This window comes from Ceratotherium simum, chromosome 1, assembly GCF_057802395.1.
Source record: "Ceratotherium simum simum isolate JZ-2026a chromosome 1, ASM5780239v1, whole genome shotgun sequence".
In the NCBI taxonomy this organism is placed as follows: domain Eukaryota; kingdom Metazoa; phylum Chordata; class Mammalia; order Perissodactyla; family Rhinocerotidae; genus Ceratotherium; species Ceratotherium simum.
The window spans coordinates 104,216,276-104,240,147 of NC_141900.1; the positions used below are offsets into that span (position 1 = coordinate 104,216,276).

At 54.9% G+C, this 23,872-nt stretch overlaps 1 protein-coding gene across 3 annotated transcripts in view; it reads left to right on the top strand.

Moving 5' to 3' along the window:
• The first annotated feature begins 2,407 nt into the window (after positions 1–2,407).
• Positions 2,408–23,872, top strand: part of AGAP3 (ArfGAP with GTPase domain, ankyrin repeat and PH domain 3) — a 58,510-nt gene continuing 37,045 nt past the window's right edge. Inside the window, exon 1 of one of the 3 annotated variants that reach the window (XM_087433003.1) lies at positions 2,408–2,972. In XM_087433003.1, coding sequence (XP_087289129.1) covers positions 2,642–2,972 — 331 coding nt within the window. In that variant the 5' untranslated portion in view covers positions 2,408–2,641. The remainder of the gene's footprint in view (positions 2,973–23,872) is intronic. The other 2 variants (XM_087432990.1, XM_087432994.1) reach the window with 2 other exon arrangements.

Sequence of the window (23,872 nt, forward strand, 5' to 3'; positions counted from 1 at the left end):
GGCCAGTCTTGATTAAAAGTTGTGTACCCTAGTGTTCCCATAGCACATGCCTACTTGTGGGAGTAAGTACTCCAAGTGTTGCCTTGGGAAAGTCAATTTAGATTTATAACGTACAGAACTAACTTATCTCGGGCTGGCCTGGTGACATAGTGGTTAAGTTTGGGCGCTCTGCTTCAGCGGTCTGGGGTTTGCTGGTTCAGATCCCAGGCACAGACCTACGCACTGCTCATCAAGCCATTCTGTGGCGGCGTCCCATATACAAAATAGAGGAAGATGGGCACGGATGTTAGCTCAGGGCTAATCTTCCTTAGCAAAAAAAGAGGAAGATTGGCAGCAGATGTTAGCTCGGGGTCAATCTTCCTCACCAAAAAAAAAAAAAAGAAAAAGAACTAAGTTATCTCTAGTTCCTTCCCTTCCATTCATTCATTTATTCCACAAACATTTATTAAATGTGTATTATATGTCGGGCACTGTGCAAGATGCTGGGAATACAATGGTGAATCAGGCCCTGTCCCTGCCTTTATATGGCTCATGTATTAATAGAGGAGACAGGCAGGTAGACAGCCCACCAGCGCTAAAACAGGTGTGCTGGCTGCTGGGGCAACACATTTGAGGAACTCTTTACCTTCAGCATCTCTCCCGGGGGGGGGGGGGGGGGGGGGACCTGGTGCAACTTCCTGTTGTCAATTCTATTTTTTTTTTTTTGAGAAAGATCAGCCCTGAGCTAACTTCCATTGCCAATCCTCCTCCTTTTTTTCCCTTTTTCTCCCCAAAGCCCCAGTAGATAGTTGTACGTCATAGTTACACATCCTTCTAGTTGCTGTATGTGGGACACCGCCTCAGCATGGCCTGACAAGCGGTGCGTCGGTGCGTGCCCGGGATCTGAACCCGGCCGCCAGTAGCGGAGCACGTGCACTTAACCACTAAGCCACGGGGCCGGCCCCATCAATTCTAATTAAGCATCTAAAAGAGATGTTAGATACTGCTTTTAGAATTACAGAACATCAGAGCTAGGTGTTGTGTTCAACCACTTGTTTTGTAGATGAAGCCCAGTGAGGGTACAAGACATCCTTAAGATCAAACAGGTAAATAGAACCCATATCTCTCAGGAGCTGGGGAGGCCCCTGGTGTTGATTAGCTTGCATCTAGTTCTTTGGAAGGTACAAGAAACTCAGGAATGGTGACCAGGTTGGTACTGGGGCAAAGTTGTGTGGGTTGCTGAATGAGGGGCAACTTTATGCTGGGGAAAGGTCCAGCTTGGCCTGGGAAGTGGAAGTATGTGTAAAAAGGATATGTGTTAACTGTGCCAGAGAACATTGGGGTGCAGCCACGGCAGGCTGATTGGCTGGGTCAGTGCCCTGCTCATTCCACCTCTGGTGGGTTTTAAGAAAGGTTGGGGAGGGGTGGCTAGCAGAACTGCAGACAGCTTTAGCAATGGGATGCAGAGGAACTGGGACATTGAAAGGAGCTCCCTGGCTCCAGAAGGAGTGGACAGGAACATAGAATGCACAAGGGGGTGAGGACAATTAAGAGAGCCTCTGGTAAGTGTCTTGAATGGGGTGAGTGGGGGAAGAAGGCATAATATTTGATTCCTCTCTTTTTTTCCTCTATGTACCATTGGGTTCCATCAGCGGTCACGGAACCCTCCTCAGTCCAGCAGGAAGGTCTTTTAGGAGAGAGCAGAAATTAAGAGTGGGGATGTTGTTGTTCAAAGTGTCATTTCCAAGGACATCACTGATGACTTTCTCAGGGAGAACTGGAAATAGAAGCCAAGAGCCCAGATTTCCAGTCTGTGCTGCAGCCAGCAGTGGAGAGTCCAGGGGAGGGCTAGAGGGAGAGCCCCAGGGGACGGGGTAGTCTCTAGGGTTGACCTCGGGGCCGGGGACAGGGGAGCTTGTGCTGCACTGAAGGCAGGACGACGTAAGTGAGGCGCAGCCGGTCCTGGGCTGGCGGCCCTCCTTGGCCAATTAGCCGCGTTGATCAGCACCCTCAGGCGTAGGGCACTGTTCGGGCACTGCCGAGAGATCGGACACCCCACTCAGACCAGCACAGGGAGGCGAAAGCGACAGCCGGGGCCAGGAGGAGGCCAGGGCAGCCGTCCCCTGAGAGCAAGTGGCCCTCACGGCGGGTGTGGGTTGGGGCTGGAGAAGAGGCGGAAGGGCCAAGGCTAGGTGGGAGGGGCCGGGGCACCACGGCTGGAGCGCGCGGCTCGGGGGTGGAGGCTGCAGAACCAGGGAGCGAGCGAGGGGCGGGGGCGCTGGGGCTGGCGCGCAGGAGGGGCGGGGGCGGCGGGGAGGGGGGCCTGAGCTGCGTGTGCTGGAGCCGGCGGGGGCGGCGGTGCGTGCGCATGACGCGGGGGGAGGGCCTGGGCCGCGCGCGCCCGGTCCCGTTGTTGTTGCCGCTGGAGGCTGCTCCGAGGCAGCGGGATTGCCGCGCCGGGAAGTGCCCGGCAGCGGCGGCCACAGCGTGCGCGGCGTCGCCTCCCGGCCTCGGCCCCCGGACCCCGGCCCCATGCGCTAACCCCGCGCCGCCGGCTCCGTAGTCCCGGCCCCGCCAGCCCCGCGCGCCCGCCCGCCGCCGCCGCCGCAGCGCCGCCTCGGGCCCCAGCCGGGCCCGCCTCGGGCCCCGCGGCTCCGGAGCCATGAACTTCCAGGCGGGCGGGGGGCAGAGCCCGCAGCAGCAGCCGAGCCTGGCGGCGCCTGGGGGCGGCGGCGGCGGTGGCGGCGGCGCGGGGGCCGGTGGGCAGTTCGGCGGCGCGGGGCCGGGGGCCGGGGGTGGCGGCGGCCCCTCGCAGCAGCTGGCCGGCGGGCCCCCCCAGCAGTTCGCGCTCTCCAACTCCGCGGCCATCCGGGCCGAGATCCAGCGTTTCGAGTCCGTGCATCCCAATATCTACGCCATCTACGACCTGATCGAGCGCATCGAGGACTTGGCGCTGCAGAACCAGATCCGGGAGCACGTCATCTCCATCGAGGGTGAGCGGAGCCGGGGGCTGCGGGAGCTGGGGCGCGGTGGCCTCTCCGGCGACAGCCGGAGGCTCTGCGGGCCCGGCCTGGCCCAGCCACGCTTTCCCCGTCGGGGGTCCTCGCGCGCCAGAGATCCGGGCCACGCGGTTTGCTATCGCCCGCGCTGCAGAGCCAGCGTCCAGGGTTCGCCATATCTCGTCGGGGGACACTTTGGGGCTGGGGACCGGTCCCGTGCCAGGGGACACGTTTTTTGCTCTTAGTGCTCCAGGGCGCGAGGGTGGTGTCGCTTCGGGAACGGGTGCGCTCGGAGCCGCAGGGGTGCTGGGGCACTGGGGCCAGATGTGGTCAAGCATGGCCGGGGTGGGTGGGCGCGGCGGAGAGCCTCGGCGGGCCGGGAGGTGGGGCTGCTGCCGGCGAGGCGTCTCAGCTGCTGCTCTTGGCCTGCCCCGCTGCGGGGCGAGGGATCGGAGCCTCCCGTTAGTGGATGGCAGCCTTCCCGGGCCCAGCGCCCGCGGGCCCGGGAGGGTGGCGTTCGCCGCGGCGCCCTCTTCCGACGCACACCCCCACGCTGCCGCGGCCGGGCGGACGCGGGCCGGGCCTGGAGCGGGGTTCGGTCACCGCGACAGCGTGGGAGGCACTGACCGGGCCATCGGCGCCTTCGCCGGGTCCCACGCGCGCGGGGCACCCGCCACTGCTCTCCAGGGAGCCGCTCAGGAGGCAGGCGCGGGGCCGCCGGGCGCTGACCGACCTCCGGGGACACGGCACCGGGCGTCGGGGACCGGAACCCGGGCCACTGCGCTGCCCAGCGTTCCTCTCCCTGTGCTCTCGGGTCTTGGACTTCGGCTGCCGAGGGGCAGAGGAAGTGGGTGCATGTTGCTGGCAGATGTCTCACGACCTCTGGCATGGTGGGGTCTGGCCACAGCCGCAGGCACCCCAGTAGCATAGTGACCTTTGAGCACCCCTGGGGCAGATGGGCCTCGCCTTGGGCCATCTGCTTCCTCCTCCGGCTCCATTTGAAGGGGGACGCCCACCAGCAGGTGGTGGGTTTGGCCTTAGAGGAAATGCAGGGAGGGTGCGAGGCCTTTTGCTGATGACATGGAGTTGTGAGCAGGGGCCTGTCACCTACTCGGGCCTCACAGTTAAGGCCCTACTGCCATCCTTATCTCCTTGTGTCAGGCTCTGGGGGCTCCTTCACCTGAACACCCCCTTTGTGCTTTCAGAGATCCCCAGAGCTGGGGAAGGGGCATTCCGTCCTTTGGGAGTAGAGGGCCCCTCTAGCACTGGGGTCCTGCTCTTCTGTTGTATCACTTCAGCCTGACGTTTTCTGTCCTCTCCCCAGCCCTCTGTCTCGTTCCTCTCAGGGCTGAGTTCACTGTGAACTAATTAGGTGACAGAAAAAACTCATTATCATGGATCTGAGTAAATGGCCTGAATCACCATTGTGGCTAGGGACCAGGAAATGGCATTTGTGTGAGCCCAGGGCCCCAAAGAGAGGAGATGACCAATTTTTCCTCCTAGATCGGAAGGGGGTGGGGCGGGGAGAGCCGCCATTCCCTGCAGTTTCTCTGTCCTTGGAGGAAGTAAGAGAAGTTCCAAATCAACTACAAGATCCTTCTAGCCCCACCCCTTTTGGAAGGTGAAGAGACTTGGAGGGACAGCCACAGAAGGGTGAGGGCAGACATCTGCCACAGAGTCCTTCCCAGAGCAGGGAGAGGCAGGAATTGGCTGGCTTCCACACCTAGCTCCAGCTTCCTTGTCGGCGACCCCCCAGCTCAGGAGGGCTCTGGCTGGGCATCTTCTGTGATGTGAAGGCCGTGATTCCTTGGATGCACCTGGCTTTTCACGTCGTCTTCGATTCAACACCACGGGCCAAATTTCCCCCCTTAGAGCCCTCCCCCGTGACCAACTTCCCCATTGCGGTTTGGAAGTACCCCATGTTCCATCTGCTTAGCCTGGAAGCTTGGTATCACCCTCGTGAATCCTGGGACCCAATGTCTCATTGTCACCAGGCGCAGCTGCTCCTCACACATCCATTCTCAGCTCTCCCCATCCCAGCTTCCCTGCTCTCTCTCGGTAAGGCCTCCCACCTCTTTCCTCCTTCTCCCCTTCTTTTTCCGGCCTCTCTCCTGGAACCCATCTTTATTACCCACCTCACCCCTGCTTTCCCACTTCTGTCGCCCCAGCTTTTCTGCCGTAGGCAGGCATCAAAAAAGAAAAAAAAAAAAAAACCCAGAAAACTGCTTCTCCAGTTTCTGCCCTATATCCTTCCTTTCTCCATCTGCCAAACCATATTGCTGCTGTCCTACAAAGCTGTGTCCCCACCTTCTTTCTCAGGGAGGGAGGGGAGCAGCTTCTTGGAGTGTTTCCCCGCTTGCTCTGAGCCTGACAGAGCCCCCCTGCCAGGGCCCAGCAGACCTGGGTCCTGGCTGTTACATAAACACATTGGTCGCCTGGGAGGCCGATCTGTGTTTACTGGGGATGAGCCTCTTAGTGGGAAGGGATGACATTTTCCTAGTGTGTAACAACCTTCCACCTCACTCCAGTAATACTTTGTGAAGGTGACCGGGGAGACGCAGTCAGGATCTGTTTGGGACTGAGGAAGCCCAATGGCACCTTGCTCTCCAGTCCTTTCCTTGCTTCTCTCAGTCACCTCTGATCCCATGGCCAGGGCAGGAGGAAGCAGAGGAACATTCAGCTTTCCTGTGTTTCAGGACAGGATTTGAGGCAAGGCAGATGGTTTTTAAAAGTTCCCTTCCCACCAAAGGCCAATGAAAGATAAAACCTGTCCACCGTGTGGTCTTAAGGAATGCAAGAAATATAACCAGAGCTAGGACAGAGGGATAGAAGGCTCACCACGTGCAGAACCTCCAAGCCACTCTCACCTCCCTGGTTGGGGAAACTGAGGCTCAGAGAAGGGAGGGATCCACAGCGATACAGCCAATTGTGTGGGGCCTCAGGCAGGACCCTGCAGGAAAAGGAGCTCCTGGGACTTGCTAGGGTCTCCTGGCTGTGTTCTATAAAGAGGGCTGCAGAGGAACCGGACCTCAGTCCAGATGGGGGGCAGCTTGGGTACGTGGACCCCAGGGACGCTGGGCCAAGTGAGCGGGAGCCAGGGTGAGTTGTTGGGAGAAGCAGCCCTTGGGGTCCCAGCAGGGCCCTGGAAAGGCCGGCTTGTCCCTGAGTAGATGTGTGCCTGGGGAGGTCCACCGAGGGGAGGGCAGGCAGGGGCGGGCTCCACAGGCAAGCAGGGAGGGCCTGGAGGTGGCGCTTGGCCGCAGGTGTGCTGTATGCCACTACCATGTGCAGGAGCCCAGCTTTGTCAACTGGCTGACTTGTTCCTGTCCCCCTTTGTGTTCCCCCAGGGTTTTTTTTTTTAAACAGTGAAATGCCTTTGAGCATTCCAGGCCCCAGCTGGCTTGTTCTCACTCTCGTCTTCATCTGCCTCGGTGGGCTGGGGCTGGGTAACCTTCTAAAGGGACTGAGGCAGAGAGGTGCACGTTTTCCTCTCTGGTTCAGACCTTGGCTAGAGAGAGGAGGGGGTCCTGAGCTGTGCTGGGCGTGCCGGGTTGGGGCTGAGGGGGCTCAGGGGTAGGAGGGTGCCGCCCAGCAGCCACACTCTTCCTTGCAGGTCGCCTGGGCTTTAGGATTTGTCCTGTGTTTCCCCGTGTCCTGTCCCTAGATCCTGGCGACAGCCCTGTGATGCAGACAGGATTGTATCCATTCTGGAGATAGGAAGCTCTCCCCTGGGCTAATTTGCCCTTCTGCCTGTTCCCCAGGGTTGGCATTCCCCAACCAGGTGATCATACTCGCCTAAGGGACTTGCTAAAGTATCCATTTCTGAGGCTCCCTCCAAGGGGTCAGATTTGGCAGTTTTGGGATGGGGGCCCCGGGATCTGCGTTTGTAACTTTCCCGGGCCATTCTCGTAATGAGCTTGTTTAGGGAATGAGTGCCTGGTGGGGTGCTTGTTGCTTATTTAGGACTTTGCCCAAAAGAGCTCTAGGAATTCTGAAAGAGAGGATATTCATGTGGGTGCTGGTGGCCAGGGAAAGCTGCATTTGTTCCACATACATTTATTTAGCTCCTACTGTGTGGCCCAGTTGCATCTAGCACAATGGAAGGCAGGAACGAAGAACAGAGGGAGGAGGGGAGAGAAGGGGCTGAGCCAGCACTCTGGACCCTGAAGGTGAATGATCAGCCTGTGGGAGGTGCCAGAGGGGAGCCTGGGAGTGGCAGGAATAAAGCCCAGGTTTTGAGAAAACCAGAGCAAAGGTTAGAGACTGGGGAAGACTCACTAAGACCCCTTTCCTGAAGGTCAGAGGAGAGGGATGGAAAGACCCGACCCAGGCTGACCTCAGGCTGTGGGACCTCAGGCGGTGGCAAGATGGAAACGCCCTCCTCCCCCTTCCATTCAGTGCTCCTTCACTGCATTCCAGCTCTCTGCCAGGTAGAAGACACGGTACAAATAAGACAGTCCTTGCTCCTAAGTACCCCATGGGTAACTGGTACCACTTTCTTTCCTCTGCCATTTATTCTTTAATCAAGGGTGTGTGCCAGGCATGGGGGTGCGGGAGACTCCCATGCAGAGGGAACCAGTTTGCAAAGGCAGAAGGCAGGGTGAAGTATAGCTTGATGTTCAAGGAGCAGCGGGCTGGTCTGCATGGTGGGGTGTTGAGTCCACGGGGGACAGCCAGGAGGACACTGGTTCGGGAGTTTTTAGTGTTTTGTCCTGTATTAATTTATTTACACCTCACCCTGTTCCAGGAGACCATTTGAGATGGTGCTTAATCCTCCAGGAGAGGGGCTGTCCTGGGAGGGTTGGAGCAGAAGAGGTATGGGCACTATCCCGGGTGGATCAGAGGGAGCAGCAGCCACAGGGAGACCGGCGGGAGGAGAATTGGATTAATGAGGTCTTAGTGTCCACGCTGTGCATTTAGCCCGTGAGCCCTCCCTTCCAGCTGTTAGCAAGTCTCTGGCCTCCGAATCTCAGGAGCGGAGGGAGTGAAGAAGCCCTTCTTGAAAAGCGGGACTGGCTTGGGGGGGCTGAGGCCCAGGGGAGGCTGACTGGGGGCCCTGAGAACTCCTGTGTCCCTGTTCAGCATCTCCTCGACGCCCACCCAGGAACCTTTAGCTTGCCCTCATTCTCGTTTTAATATGCAGGTAACTCAAAATTAGTTTAACCAGGTCGCCTCCTCCAGACCCCTAGCTGACTTCCACCACACAGGCCAAAGGGTGAGGGGCAGCTAATTTTGGAGCAGGGAGCTGAGCCCGAGGTGGTGGAATTGGCAAGGAAGGTGACCTGGAACACTGGCTTTGAGGGTGTAGACCTTGGGCTGTACAGTATTCTGCCAGTTCACTTCTTCTGCCTGCCCTCGGGTGACCGTCATCAGGCCTTTGCAACTCTGCAGTTCAGGGTCATTTTCCCACAGGTTCTTTTTAGGTCTGCAGGCATCATCTCCATTTTGCAAATGAGATAGCCTCGGACTCAGATGGAGTAACTTCCCTGAGGCTGCACAAGGAGCTGCTGAACCAAGGCCTTTGCCTGGTTTTCCAGCTCCAGGTCCCTCTTGCACGGATGGATTCCATGAGCTTTGGTGGGCCAGGCTGGACCCCAGTCAGCCCTTCTGAGGTGCCTCTCAGGGAAGCTTTTGACCTTGAGTTTAACTTTTGGAAACTTAGAATACAGTCACCCGCTGCCTACCGACAGGACTCGTTCTGAGAAATGCGTCGTTAGGTGATTTCATCATTGTGTGAACATCACAGCGTGTACTTACACAACCTAGGTGATACAGCCTACTGCACGACTAGGCCATGTGGTACTGATCTTATGGGACCGCTGTCGTCGACGCGGCCCATCGCTGGCTGACTGAAATGTCGTTGTGCAGCGTGTGCCTGTAACTTAAGGGTGACTTAGGGTCGTCTCTCCTGCTGTAATTTTCTTCCAAGTGTCTCGACTCACCGGCTGAGCGGTGGCTCTTGGAGGTGTCTCTCCCTTCTGTGAGCAGCATGGATGTGGATATTGCATATAGTAGATAGGTGCTTGATCAAGAAACACTGCAAAATGTTTAAACATTTTAAAAATTTAAATATGTGTTTAAACGACAAAAATAATGCATGCTTGTTATAACAAATTCAAATGTGGAAGGAAGTAGAAGTGTTTGCACTCTTCTGTCTCCCTCTGAAGAGGGGCTTACCGTTGGCTATGAGATGTGTGTCCTTCCAGTCTGTTTTCTGTCCTGCACATGTCTGCTGTCAACTGCTCGGTGATCAATTTGATGTCACTGGCGTCTCACAACAGAGGTGGGAGTTTTGTGGAAAACACTCCGCTGGGAGAAGGGAAGCCAGAGATGCTCAGATTCACTAAAGGACCCTGCGTTCATCCGCCCGTCTGGCAGCTCCCGCACGGGGAATCAGGGTACCTGGGTTATCGTTCCTGCTCTGCTGCTGACTGGCCCTGAGAACTGAGGCAAGATGGACAGACAGACACACACGCGTGCACGTGCCCTCTGGCCTGTCTTCCTACAATTGCGGCTGTGCAGCTCGCTGTGACCTGGCGCATGTTTGGACCATCTCAGTCTTGGCTCTCTGTCCTGGGGTCCCCCCTGGCCAGGAGTGCGGGCTCCATGCAGTGCAGTGTTCTAAGCCTGCTTCTTGCACGCAGTGCTGTAACACGTGCCGCCTGGGCGCCTTCAAGAGCTGGTCATTGAAGAGGTCCTGTGGGGAGGAGTGAGATCTTCTGTGTCTCAGTTTCCTCAGATGAGACTGTAGGGTAATAACAAAACCCACCTGTGGGTCGTGCCGAGGCGTGCCAGGGTCAGGCGTGTGAGCTGCTCACGGCAGTGCCTGGCATGGAATAGGCACACAGTGAAGGCTCATCCTTATTTATGAGGCTGCGCGGTGCCCTGTGTAAGGGTGTACGGTTTATTGTGCAGCTGCCATATGTACGTCTTAGTCCACTTGTCTGGTTATTTTGTTAGGACAAATTCCCAGGACAAAATAGCGAGACTGTCGGGTATGCCCGTTTCTAGGATTTTGCTCTGCTCCGCCGCACTGCCCTCCAGGAAGGCCCTTCCCGTTCCAGGGCAGAGAGTACCTGTCTCCTGCCCCACCTCCCTGGCCCCCTTCCCCCCTTGATGGGTAAAAAAAATGATGAAATGATTTTATCTTGTGTTTATTTGATTGCTAATGAGAGTCAACATTAGGAAACCTTTTTTGGTCATTTATATTTTAATTCTGTTCATATCATTTTTGCATTTCTTCTTGGTTTGTTGCTCTTTTTCTTTTTTTTTTTTTTGTGAGGAAGATCAGCCCTGAGCTAACATCCATGCCCATCCTCCTCTTTTTGCTGAGGAAGACTGGCTCTGAGCTAACATCTATTGCCAATCCTCCTCCTTTTTTCTGCCCAAAGCCCCAGTAGATAGTTGTATGTCACAGCTGCACACCCTTCTAGTTGCTGTATGTGGGACGCGGCCTCAGCATGGCCAGAGAAGCGGTGCGTTGGTGCGCACCCGGGATCCGAACCCAGGCCGCCAGCAGCGGAGCGCGCTCACCCAACCGCCAAGCCACCGGGCCAGCCTGGAGTTGCTCTTTTTCTTATTGCAGCTAAGAGAGTTAAATCTCTTGATACAGATTTTTCTAAAGTGTACATTTCTGTTTTCCGGAAAGGAAGTGCCGTCTTTCTCAGGCTGCACGTGGGCTGAGATGAACGAGCTGTCCTCTGGGTGCTGAGGAAAGTGACCCCACCCCACGTGGCCTCAGCGGGATGTGCCTTTGCTGGTTTGGGGCCTGTTTATAGTGTTTTTCTTTCTCCCACTCTGTCCGCGCCCCTCCTGACCACTGTCAATGTGCCGCCTGCAACGGTGTCTCTTTTGCCTTTATTTAGATGTTTTGATGGCTTGCAAACCTGGAGCCTAGGCTCGTCGAGTGGGATTGAAGCCCGGTCACAGCCTCGCGCTGTGCGTGTCTGCGTGTGTGGCTGGGGAAGGCGGCAGATCTGGACCCCGCGGGGGTCCTGCTCTGCCCCTGGTGGGAGCTGCCAGTCCTTCCTCTGCCGAGTCTCTTCCAGAGAGGGGCTGATGCGCTTCTCTGCCCAGAGGATTTTTGGTTAAACAGGCCTAAAGGAAGGCCTGAGAAGAGCTGTGAAGATTTCGCGGCTTTGAGTCACTCCAAAGCCCCCCTCTGCTTGGTTATTGCTCCTAGACTGTTCTAGACTGTTTTACATTGGGTGACGTGGTGGAATGAAGCCTGGGTGTCAGTCCTCCTCTGTCAGAGCCTGTACGGATAGTGCTTACAAACCCACTCTGGAGCCAGGCTGCCTAGATTTGAACCCCAGACCTACCGCTTAGTAGCTGTGTGACCTTGGGTGGGTTCCTGAACCTCTCTGTGTCTTGGCTTCCTTGTTGCTACGGTGAGGTTAACAAGAGGTTAACAAGCACCCTTTCATTGTGTACGTGTGGTAATGAAGTAAGTTAATGCCTGCAAAGTTTTTAGACCGGCACCAGCCCCTTGGAAGTGCTCTCTTGTGGTCGTAGTTCCTGTTCCAGCATTCCTAGACTAGGTGCTGGTCTCTGCCTCTGCCAGGTGGTGGGGAGGACTAAGTGAGGGCGTGAGAGTGAGTGTGCCTCGCACGGCACCCGCAGCGGTGGCTCCTCCCGTGTGCTTCCTAAACCTGAGTGAGCGGGCAGGAGAACCTGGAGTGGCAGGGCTTGGGGTAAGTTGGGATATAGCCCGGCAGGCCCCGGGGCAGGATTACCTGCAGTTCCAGCTGATGGGCGCAGACCCGAGACCGTGGCTCGTCACAGGAGTGTGCCCACGGGCACCTAGCATCGCCTTAATTTGATTGTTTGCCTGTAGATTAAAGTATTTCCCCTCATTCAGCACCAATGACATATGTGAGTCATGTGTAAATTTAAATTTTCAAGCAGCCATATTAAGAAGGTAAAAAAAAGTGAAATTAATTTTAATGTTTTATTTAATCCAATATATCCGAAATATTATCATTTCAACATGTAATCAATATAAGAAATTATTAGATATTTTACATTCTTTTTTTCATACTAAGTCTGCAAACTCCACTGTGTATCCCACACCCTCACCTCTCCACGTGGACTGGCCGCGATGCAAGTGCTCAGTGCCCACACATGGCCGGTGGCTGTGGTATTGGAAGAACAGCTCTAATTTTAGCCTATAAGGGAACCAATGAATACCAGTTTGTTGTAAAAATTGAATATAGAAGTGTATCCTTTTTGATTCACCTTTGTAAAGTTTTCAAAATTTTTAAATAACGTACCTTTCATGAATGTCCTGCTATTTTGATTCAGTCGTTCAACAAATACTCATTTATTGAGTACCTGCTAAGGCCCGTGTGATTGATGGCAGACAAATCCATTTCAAAGTGTTACTGAATTCGCCATATCTTTTCATCACTGTGTATTTTCTTAAAACCTGAAAGTACAGTTACTGGTGTGCGGGGTCGGCCGCAAAACCTGTTGATGTCAAGGGTTCTCCGGCTCCGAGTTTGGGAACCAGGACTCACAGGAGGAAGGCGGGGAGCGAGCCCAGGCCTGCTCCTGCAGGAAGAGGCGCGAGCGTGTGCACGTCTGAGGGATGATGTTGTGAGTCCTGTTAGTCAGCGCCTCGGTTACGGATGGGTTGGCCACAGGCCTCAGTGTGGCTCACGTCATTTCAGTTTGGCGGTTTCATCCCATGTGGCTGCTTCTCTGCCCTACTTATGTCCTCTCCGCACCCTCCCCTCTCGGTCACCAGCCTAGAGGGTAATCCTGAATTGGGGTGAGGGGAAGAGAGGCAGGCAGGGAAAGTCCACGGCGGTTCCCTCGGCTCCTTCCATCTGCTGCAGATCAGCCCAGAGTTCTCAAGTATTGGTGGGCCCGACCCAGGAACAGACGTGCCAGCTCGAGAGCCTGTGGGTGGACAGGGCTTGTGCGAACAGCACAATCACTGGACTGGCTGGCCTTCTGCGTGCCAGCTTTACACACTGATCAGATCATGTGCTGGATTGTGAGGCACAGACAATTAGGGAATTGGGTGCTGATTACACAGCCTAGACAGCAGTGCAGCTGGAGTTTGAGAAGGACAAGCCCAGCCCTCCCTTTGCAGGCCAGAGAGGGAGGGAGTGGCCCACCCAGGATTCAAGGTCACTATTAGGAGCAGGGCCCAGTCAGGCCCCCAGGCCTTCTTGCATCATGGTGACCTCCTTCCAGCTCACAGAGGGGAGGTGGGCTGGGCCATCCTGCTAGCCGCCTCCCCATTACCCACAGCAGTGGTGCCAGGGTGTGTCAATAGCAAATGTCACGGTAGTCCCCTCACCCCATCCTGGGCTGTTTTTGTAAGGTTTTTTGTTTGTGTTTTATTCTTAATTTATGCTAAGTCATATATACATATAAAAGTTGAAAGTTCGTAAATATATCTATGCCTTGGAAAACGTGTGGCACAAAGAAAGCTCCTCTTAGCCAGTAGCCCTAGGTTGGCTTCCCTGCTCTGCCTCTCAGCCCGCTTCCTGGCCGTGAAATAGGGAGACCTGCCCCCCTGCCCCCTCTTGGAGATGGGGTGATTCTCGACCTGCCTGGGAGGGAGCATCCGGGTCATATTGCAGCAATAAACGCCAGCTCCCTTTACTAACCCCCTCTTGTTGACCTTTGTCCAGGGAGCCAGCGGGGAACCTGCGGATGGGCTGGGCCGGGCAGCCCTCTGCCTTTGGCATGCCCTTTGTGACCTCTTGGATGGGATGTCTTGAGGCCCTCCAGCCAACCCAGAGAAGACAGAGGTCATCTCCTAGAGCTCTCAAAGAGCTTGTCACTCTGTGGGAGGGAGATGCCATGCTGAGCCTGTGTCAGTAGGCTCTCTCACCCCTTCCTGGATCCTTGTCACCCTGTGGGTGGGCCCTGAGCTGCACGGCAGCCCCTAGGGGGGTGTTACTGCCCTTTACCCGTCAGAAGAGTGAGTCTCACCGAGGCACTGGGCAAGCTGGGATCTAAACCTGGCTCTGTCCAGCTCCCCTGCCCGCCTTTTGGGTTCCAGGCCCTGGTCTCTTGGCTGCCCCTCTCCCCAGCCTTCCCTGGCCTGGTCCCTCATGGGGCCTAGAGCCATCAGTGCTCTTCCCCCGGGGGCGCATTTGTCCGAGCTGGTATCTGCTTCACTCACTGCTTCCCCTCGGGACCCTGAGCCCTGAGCCAGTGGTGGGCGGGCCTTCGGGCCCCCAGCCCAGTACCAGACTGGCAGGTAACACTTGACCAACCTAGACCAATGACCAAGGGGCCTCCCTGCTCTGTACCAGCCCAGGAGCCCTACTGGGCACCAGAGGTCCTCAAGGAGCACCCCCCTGTCTGTATCACACAGCTCTTTCCTGCTCCAGGGCTACCATGTTGCCTATGGGGCCCCTTCCCAGCCAGGTGGGCCCCCACTGTCCCGAGGAGCAAATGGCAGGTGGGGCTGCGGACATCAGGAGCCTGAGGGAGGAGCTTTGCCGCCCCCCGGAGGAGCGTGGGCCGTAAGTGGGGAGGCCGTGTATGGTGGGGGCCGGATGTTCTCTTTCTGAGGGCTGTGTCTTCCCTCTGGTGGGAGGTGGGGAGGGCCTTCCACTTGAGTCTTCGACATGCCTGGCTCACTGTCTGGCTCAGGCCCAGGCTGCTGGTGCTTGTTGAGTGCCCAGCACACGCTGGGCATCGAGGTGACCAGGAAGAGGGTAGCGGTGCACCGAGATCTCTGCCCACCCTCTCAGAGTTCCCGTTCCTCCTCGAGGGGTCAGAGCGAGGTCAGAGCTGGGACACCATGGAAAACATGGGTGTCCTGCTTTTTGGTGCTTGCTTCTGACAGGCCAACAGCTCGGGCCTTAAAGGTGGTTACCTGTCTGGTGAGGAAGCTTCCCTGGGAAGTGTGCAAGTGGGCCTCCCTCCATCAGGCCCCCAGAGGTGAGTGAGGAGCCAGTTACTGGTCGAGAGGCAGCCGTGAACTGACCCAAACTGTGTGACCCTTGCCGCTTGGGGGAGTGATGGGTGACAGTGGGTGTGAGGCCCTGAGCGGGACCTTCCCATATCTGAGGGGCCTCAGCTGTTCACTGAGCTGGCACCAAAGAAAAATCGTGTTGACTGCAAGCACGTGTGCCGAGGGCCGGGGCTGGAATCGGGTCGCCACCCAGGGCGGGAAGGGGGAGTGAGGCTGCGGCTGCCTGGCTGCTTTAATACACGCTGCGAGACACCGTGTCACCAGAGTCGTGATTTTATTATGAAAATTGCTGGCATAGTGTGTTTTTAAACTATTCAAACGTGCCACCCCACACTCCAGCCCTCTGTGTTTGTGCTGCAAATGTGGCAAGATTGACAGCTCTTGCTGCGGTGCGGGGTTCTAAGCTAAGGGGGGCAGGACCAGATCTGGTATCTCAGAGAGAAAGGTACAAAAAGATTAACTTCTGTTAGTGCTCATTACATGCCAGGCTCTGCTGTACGGGCTTACTTGTCATTCTCGGGACAGCCCTACAGGGTAAGTGTTATCCCCATTTTGCAGACGAGGAAACCGAGGCACGGAGATGTAAAGGAATTTGCTCACTATCCGTGGCAGAGGCAGGACCTGAACCCCGGGTGGTCTGGTCTCAGAGCCTGTGCTCTGAGCTGGCATGCGCGACTGCGCCGTGAAAAAGATAAAACTTTTTAAGATAGAGGAGGAAATTAGAAGAATATTGTCTAATCTTGGGATAAGATGGATCCTCTTAAGCCAGACAGGAAATGCAGAATTTAAACTGACAGAATTTTCCCCCAGCTTTTTATTTTGAAAAATGACCACCTTGAAAGATTAACGTTTTACTCCGCTCACTTTCCCTCCCTCCCTCCCACACTCTTTTAGGTGGTGGTCCTGGTCAGTGGCTGTAGACGGGATGGTCCGCGTCATCTCCCCCTGCCAAGCACTTTAGCAGGCATTTTCTAAGAACAGGCCCATTCTTATATGTAACATAATATCAGTGTCGCGCCTGAGAAAATGAACAAGAATTCTCTAACGTCATTGAAGAGCTCATCCATAACCAAATTTCCTCAATTATCCCAAAACGTCTTATATAACCTTTTTGTTTTTCCCACTCAGGATGGGATCAGGATGGAACAGGATCCATCACAGTTTCTTGAAGAGTCGGGCTTTCTTGTAGGAGGGCTGTGCTCTGGATTTGGTTATTGAACTCCTTCCTCCATCCCGGAGGGCTGACCTGAAGTGAGGTCTGGGGTCTTGAAGAGATCCAGGTTAAACCTTGTTGACGGGATTACCTCCTGTTGTGTCACCTCAGGCCCTGCTGTTAGTGATGATGTTGAGGTTAAGACCAGATCTCCCAATCTTGAAGGGCTATTTCCTCCCCCTTTGTAATTTGTAAGTAATCTGTGGGGGAAGCTTCCAAAGCTGGAAATAAACGATTCCCAACAAGCTTTCACTCAGTGGTTTTCTGTGCATCAGTGATCCATGCCTGACTCGGTTATGTGGGGGTTACCACGTGGTGATCTTCTCACCAGGACATTCCTTCTGCGAGTCTTTTTTTTTTTTTTTTAAAGATTTTATTTATTTATTTTTCCCCTCAAAGCCCCAGTAGATAGTTGTATGTCATAGCTGCACATCCTTCTAGTTGCTGTATGTGGGACTCGGCCTCAGGATGGACGGAGAAGTGGTGCCTCGGTGCGCGCCCGGGATCCGAACCCGGGCCACCAGCATCGGAGCGCGCGCACTTAACCACCAAGCCACGGGGCCGGCCCACCTTCTGTGAGTCTTAGCTGGTATTCTTCTATCAAGAAGAGCCTCTCCTCACCCCACCTTTTTTTAGTATCACTCTCATCTAATGGATTTTTGTTGTTGTTATTGTTCAGATGTTATAATATAATCAGTTACAAAATTAACAGATTTAATTACATTTTTGTGGACTAGAGTAGGAGAATTTGCTTGCTGTGTACATATGCCAGATAAACGTTTAAGATGCCTGTTACACAAAGAGTTCCTGCCAATTGTTAAGAAAAAGGTTTTTAAAACCCCAAAGACACACAAGCAAAGAATAAGACCAGGCAGACAATTCAGAAAAGAGGAAGTGCAGATTGTCGATGCCTGTGAAGAGATGCGTCACCTCGAGTAATCAGGGAAACGAGGATCACAAGAGCAGAGACGGTCCCCTGTGTGAGTGGCAGAAAGTACACGGATGACTTCTGATGCTGGGCAGGGTGGCAGAACGGGCGTTCTCATACATCGCTGGTGGGAGAATGGGGTATGAATTGCTGCCTCCTGTTTGGAAAAGTAATCAGGCATTATCCGTTAATGTGAAAAATTCAGATGCTTTTGAACCCAACTGCCCTACTTTGGGGCGTATATCCCATGGAAAGAAGACTCATAGGTACACAGGTATTGATTACAGCCTTGCTTGAGTGATTAAAAAAAAAAAAAAGGGCAGCAGCTGGAATGCCCCTCAGTAGGGGCTGGGTAATGGCTGGAACATACATACTGCGCATATGGTGAAGCTAACAGAGAAGAGTGAGCTGGACCGTCCCCATGGACTGGGAGTGGCTGCAAGAGCGTTTGGTAAGCAGCTGCTGCTTGCTTCCCAGGCTGGGGCAGTTTGGTGGAATGCGAGAGGCTGTGTCCTGTCGAGGTGGTGGGGGGAGTGGACACTCATTCTGGAAGTTTCCGTATGAAGGAAAGAGAAGGGAGCAAGGGGGCCAAGAGCAGTTTTCTGAGTGTGTTGTGAATGCGGTTTTATACCCTAAAATAAAATTTTAAGAAAATGGGCAAAGTGTACATTCATTATATATATTAGTCATAGCCCACTTTCTTCTTTCCTGTCCCACCCGGAGCCAGAGTCAGAAAGCTCTCCTGAGCCCTCGTTAGAATGTCTGGTGCCCACAGAGCGGCTGCCGATGCTGAGGGCTTCGGGGCCCCGAGGGTTCGGCCAGGAGAGGCAAGCCCATTCATTTTCCTGGCGAGCAAGCTCTCTGTCCCTCATCCAGCCCTCGTCTGCACGTGGAACAGTCTTCTGTTTCTTTTTCTTTTGACAAAAGTAATGTACTCTCTGCAAACATTTCAGAAAATGTACATTTCACAGAAAAGCAAGAGGAAGCAGAAACAAATCACTGTGGGTCCTGAGCGTCGCCATCAGCCCTGTCCTTGTTTTGACGTCCTTTTTTGCTGCATTTTTTACGTGGGTCCACGTTACGTACAGTTTTGTATCTTGCTTTTTAGAAAAAACGACTGTAAGTGTTCCTGCATACTAGGTAAGAGTCCTTGTGGACGTTAGTTTCAGTGGTTGCATGAGGGCCGGCCCCATGGCTTAGCGGTTGAGTGCGCGCTACGCTTCTGATCCCGGCGCACACCGACGCACTGCTGCACCGCTTTTCGGGCCATGCTGAGGCCGCGTCCCATGTACATCAACTAGAAGGATGTGCAACTATGACATACAGCTATCTACTGGGGCTTTGGGGGAAAAAAAAAGAGGAGGATTAGCACGGATGTTAGCTCAGGGCTGATCTTCCTCATCAAAAAATAAATAAATAAATGGTTGCATGACATTCCGCCTGCTGGGACACGGTGCTTTACTTCCTCATTTCTGTGTCGTTGGACACTTGGGGTTGCCTTCACTTTTTTGGAAGTGCTGGACGTCTTTGGGCCTAAATCTTTCCCTGTGTGTCAGATGGTCTCCGTAGGAGCCCCTGCGGCATTAGTACGAGGGGCAAAAGGCCTTTTTCCCCTTTGTGCTCTGGGCTGAGCTGCTGTCCAGCCGGATGAGCGTGAAGTGGGCAATGTCCCCGACAGCGGGATCAGAGGACCCATCCTCACACGCATGCTTGCCGGCACAGGGGCCTCACTAAAACAGAAGCCGGCTGTTAGGGCTTTGGTCGGTGAGGAGTAGATTTCATTTTTAATTTCTATTTTTTTGAGGACGAAATGAGAGTGAGTGGTTCCCATGTGTATTGGCTGTGTGTACTGTCTTTGGTTGTGTCCAGATTTTTTTTTCCCCCCAAAGCCCCAGTAGATAGTTGTATGTCATAGTTGCACATCCTTCTAGTTGCTGTATGTGGGACGCGGCCTCAACATGGCTGGAGAAGCAGTGCGTCGGTGCGCGCCTGGGATCCGAACCCAGGCCGCCGGTAGCGGAGCGCGCACACTTAACTGCTAAGCCACGGGGCCGACCCTCGTGTCCAGATTTAATGTTTGTTTTATTAAGCAACGTCTGTGAGCTTCGTATAAATTAAAATTAACTCATTGACATAGTCACGTTTTTTTTCCCAAGTGTTGATTTCTTTTTAATTGTATTTTTCTGAAGGATTTTGCAATTTTTTATTGTTGAGGATTTTTTTTATCATTTTTATGTAGTTGAGTCTCTTGATTTCTCTCCTGTCTTTAAATCCGATGAGGCTTGCTACATGTTGCCCCCTCCTTTCCCACAGTCCAGCACAGCCTCTCTGGTCATCCTGCCGCTCTGCGCAGACCCCCCCCGGAGCCAGAGGGCTTCCCCTAGGCCCTGGCCTCACGTTGTGCTGGCTCAGCCTGGTTGGGGCTTGGCTCGGTTGGGGCTCGGCCTGCTTGGTGCTCTGCACGGTTGGGGTGGGGGTTGGATGCCAAGGTCTGAGACTTCAGTGAGGAGGTAGGCGTGAGTGAGCAGCGCCTTCGGGCAGGGTGGGGTGTGAGGAGGGAGGAGAGTGGAAGAGACCTGTCTTCCTGGGGTCACGTTGGCAGACGGTGTACCAGGGACCCCTCCACCTCTGCCGCTGTGTGTCGTGCGCCGGCCATGTCTGGTGGCCCTGAGACTGCCTGCAAAGCGCTACTGCTGATGGACCTGGGGCCTAGATCTCCTTGCTCTCTGGGAAGGGGTCCAGTCAGGGGGCTCCTGGTCACTCCTGACGCTGGCATTCTAAGTTCCCAGAGGACAACAGCTCTGCAGACGGCCTAGAGACCTCCCAGCCCTTCTCATCTTGCAGCTGAGGGCCCTGCAGCCCAGCAAGGGGAAGGCCACGGTCAGCCACGGAGCTCCTTCCCTCACATCCTCCCGTGGGCCCCCACAAGGTCACCAGGGTCACCTGACACTGTTTCTCAGTGATGGCGTGGCCCTGGGGCCTAGGCCTGAGAGCTGATGGGCTGCCTGGGGCAGCGAGTCATTGGGCTGAAGACAGATGAGAGTAGGATTCCGATGAAAGTCTAAAACCCAACTACGAAGGCGCTGAGGTCCTGATTCTGATTCTCGGTCACTGTGATGCGGGAGAACCAGCGAGGCTGGGAACGTGGAGTGTTGCTTAACAGGAAAATCTGGCGGTTGAACTGGCTGCATCTGGGGCTAGCCCTGTGCCCCCAGAGAGCTCAGGCGGTTGCCCCTGCCTGGTTCCTTCTGTCTGTGGGCCAGGGCAGTGCTCGGGCATCCACCGCTGGGCGTACACAGAGTTGGGCAGTGGAGACCCTGCAGGGCGGGTGGGGAGAGCGTGTCTCGGAGTAGGGAATTTGCTCCTCGCACATTGCCGGGTTCGTGAAGGGCTCAGGGAGCTTGTGGTCTCCCAGGGAAGGAAAGGATCTTCATCCAGGACGGTGGTCTCATGTACTCATCCTCTTCTCCCTGAGCGGCAGGCTGGCCTGGCCTCTGTGGCTCTTTCTACATGGCATGAACGTGAAGTGAGCCAAGGGCCCGTCAGCCCCAGATAGCTCCCCTTTGCCTCCTTTCCCCTTTGTGAGTGCCATAGATCCCCGGGAGGGGTCGCTGCAGAACCTGTATCAGCCCCTCATGCTCATCCAGGGCTGGGAGAGTGGGAGTTGGGGGCAGGAGTTTGTTTGGAAGGTGGGTGAGTAGGAACCCCCAGGGCAGGGGTCTTTTTGGAAGGAGGGCCCCTGCTAGGAAGGGTAAGGCTCAGCTGCCCAGGTGTGGGTACCAGGTGGGAGGAGAGGACGATAGGCAGGGGCTGCCTACAAGATGAACTTGGGGCGCCAGTCGGCCCTGTGTAGGCAGAAATCTCACCAGGTCAGGGAGGCCCAAGGGCTCAGGCCAGCCAGACGGCCTGGGTTGAAATGCCAGCTTCAGCCACCTACTAGCTAGCGACCTTAGGCAAGTTACTTGGCGTCTATGGCTCAGATTCCTCATCTATGAAATGGGTAGATTAACAGTACCTTTCTCAAAGGGTTATTGTGAGGGCTAAATGGGTCAATATGCGGAAAGTTCTCAGAGTGGGGCCTCTCGTGTTTGATAAGTGACTCTGATTATCACATGACCAGTGGTGTCCCAGCTGGCTGCTGCCTTGGGTGTACAGGGCATCAAAGGTGGCTCTGCTGGTCCTGGGGGCCCCAGCCAGAGGTGGGCTCCGATGCAGGGGCAGGTGCTGCACGTGCCCAGGAGCCCAGGCCCCAGTGAGGTGAGAACAGATCTGGTATTAGTTTCTATGGCAGGGACAAGAGGAGCTGGGGATGCTGAGAGGAGGCCAGGAGGTCTGGGAAGCCCCCAGGCTTCATGGTGGCAGCAGGCGTGAGCTGAGCATTGACTGCCACTGAGCTGGCAGGGGCGGAGGGAGGCAGCCTCCACGTCCAGGCCTTGCTGGTGTCGACCTGGGCCCGGCCCCCCAGAGGCCTGCAGCTTCTCTGATGCGGAGCCCACCCTGAGGCCCCCCAGGGTCTGGGCATGCGTGTAGGGTGCTGGGGACAGTGGGTGGGCCTGGCTTAGGGTCTGGGGCAAAGCCTTGGGTCTCAGTGGAGGCCCCACCCCCTCAGGAAGTTACCTGCCCCACTTTCAAAACCTGTAAAGGGAATTCAGACACTTTTAAACTTTTGTCCATTAGACTCTCACACGACCTCTCAGTCTTGTTTTTTTATAGTGTACGCAGACCCTCAGCCCCTTTCTCCGAGACCCTGACCTTCCACGTCCTTACCTGAGCGCTCGAGTGGGGCACCACCCTGCAGCAGCAATGGGGCACTTTCTGCAGCTTCTCCATCGTAGAGCAAAATTCGTCCAATTATTTGAATACTTTATTGCATCTTCCCTTTATTAAAATATTTTACTTTTATAAAAATAAGATGGAAGCAAACTAGAGAGCTGATACTGCTGCGGAGGAATAAAGATCTCATAAATGGAATGCGTTTTAGAAGCCCACGGGGCTGAAAGAAGCAGATTTTTAGCCCATGGGACTAAAGCTGGACCGTGTGTTCAGTTTTAAAGGAAGAGAACAACATTTAAAAACATATGAAATGCAGGAAATGTGTCGAAATTGGGATGAAAAGGCAAAATACCATTAGAGGACATATGCTATTACATTCTGAGTCCGAATCCCCGTCTGCAGCGTGGTAGTGTGCGGCGTTCTCCCGCCCGCCCTGCAGGTTATCGGGAGGATGATAGGCGACAAGACGTGCACACGCTGTTTCCTTTGCTCTTCGGGGAGGAGCTGTTGAAAAGCATCAGAGTTTTTGGCCAAGCACAGAGTTCACAGGGCCCGTGGTCCTCAGGCGGCCCTGTGGCCGTGTCTCCATCTGAACAGGGAGCAGTGTATGTCCAGGGCCCTCTCAGGGTTTTGGAATGTGGCCGGGCAGAACAAGGTCAGAGGCCGGTCAGGGATGTACAGAGGGACTGAGTCTTTTTTTTTTTGGTCAGGAAGATTGGCCTTGGGCTAACCTAACCTCTGTTACCAATCCTCCTCTTTTTGCTGAGGAAGATCGACCCTGGGCTAACCTCTGTTGCCAATCCTCCTCTTTTTGCTGAGGAAGACTGGCCCTGGGCTAACATCCGTGCCCATCTTCCTCTACTTTATATGGGACGCTGCCACAGCATGGCTTGATGAGCGGTGCGTAGGTCCACGCCCGGGATCTGAACCTGCGAACCACAGGCCGCTGAAGCAGAGCAGGTGAACTTAACCACTATGCCACTGGGCCGGCCCCGGAACTGAGACTTTGAGGGGAGGACCCTTGTCCTGTCCACCATTGTGCCTAGCACAGAGTTTGTGGACAGAAAGAAAAACAAAGAAACTACTACTGAGTAGCTAGTTTGGTGCTAGAAGGCCATTTCCAGGCTGGGATGACTCTGCCCCTCAGAGGGTGGTCTTAAGTTTCCTCCCTTTGGGGAAACGCAGCCCCTGAGGAGCTGACACCCTGAACTTGGGAGATGGGGGCAGAATTCCCTGACTCCTCCGAACAGCCCTGGGAGGGTCCAGGGATGGGAGCTTGTTTCTGTGCAGCCATACCTGCCAGAGCTCCTGGAGTCTGCAGCTTCTGTACGTTTCCCAGGGCTGCTGTAACACAGCACCACAAACTGGGGGCTTAAAACCACAGAAATTATTCTCTCACAGTTCTGGAGGCCAGAGGCCTGAATCCAGGTGTGGGCAGGGCCGCACTCTCTCTGAAGGCTCTAGGAAGGATCTGTTCCAGCCTCTCTCCTTGGCTTGTACATGGCCATCTTCTCCCTGGTCTCTTCACATCATCTTCCCTCTGTGTGTGACCGTCTCTATGTCCAAATTTCCCCTTTCTATGGGGATTCGACATCAGTCATATGGGACTAGGGGCCCACCCTACTCCATTGTGAGCTCATCTTAGCTAATTACATTTGCAACCACCCTATTTCCAAATAAGGTCACATTCTAAAGTCCACTGGGGTGGTAGGACTTCAAAATATGAATTTTGGGTTGACACAGTTCAGCCCATAACAGCTTTCCTCAGATTTTCAGGGGAAGACGTGATCCAAATGGGCCTCGGGGATCTCCCAGGTCCACCTGTGCAGTCTCTTGAAGAAGAGATGGAGGGACCAGTAATCGACAGTCCTGAGCTGAGGTGGAGCTGCTGAGGCTTCCAGCCAGGTTTCTGATGTGAAGAAAGCTGGCACTGGTTTAAATCATCCTGTGCCCGTTAGGACTCTCTCTCTGGCTCCTTCTGTTGATCACCTGCCATGTGCCAGGCACCGTGCTGGACCGTCCACTGTCACATCATT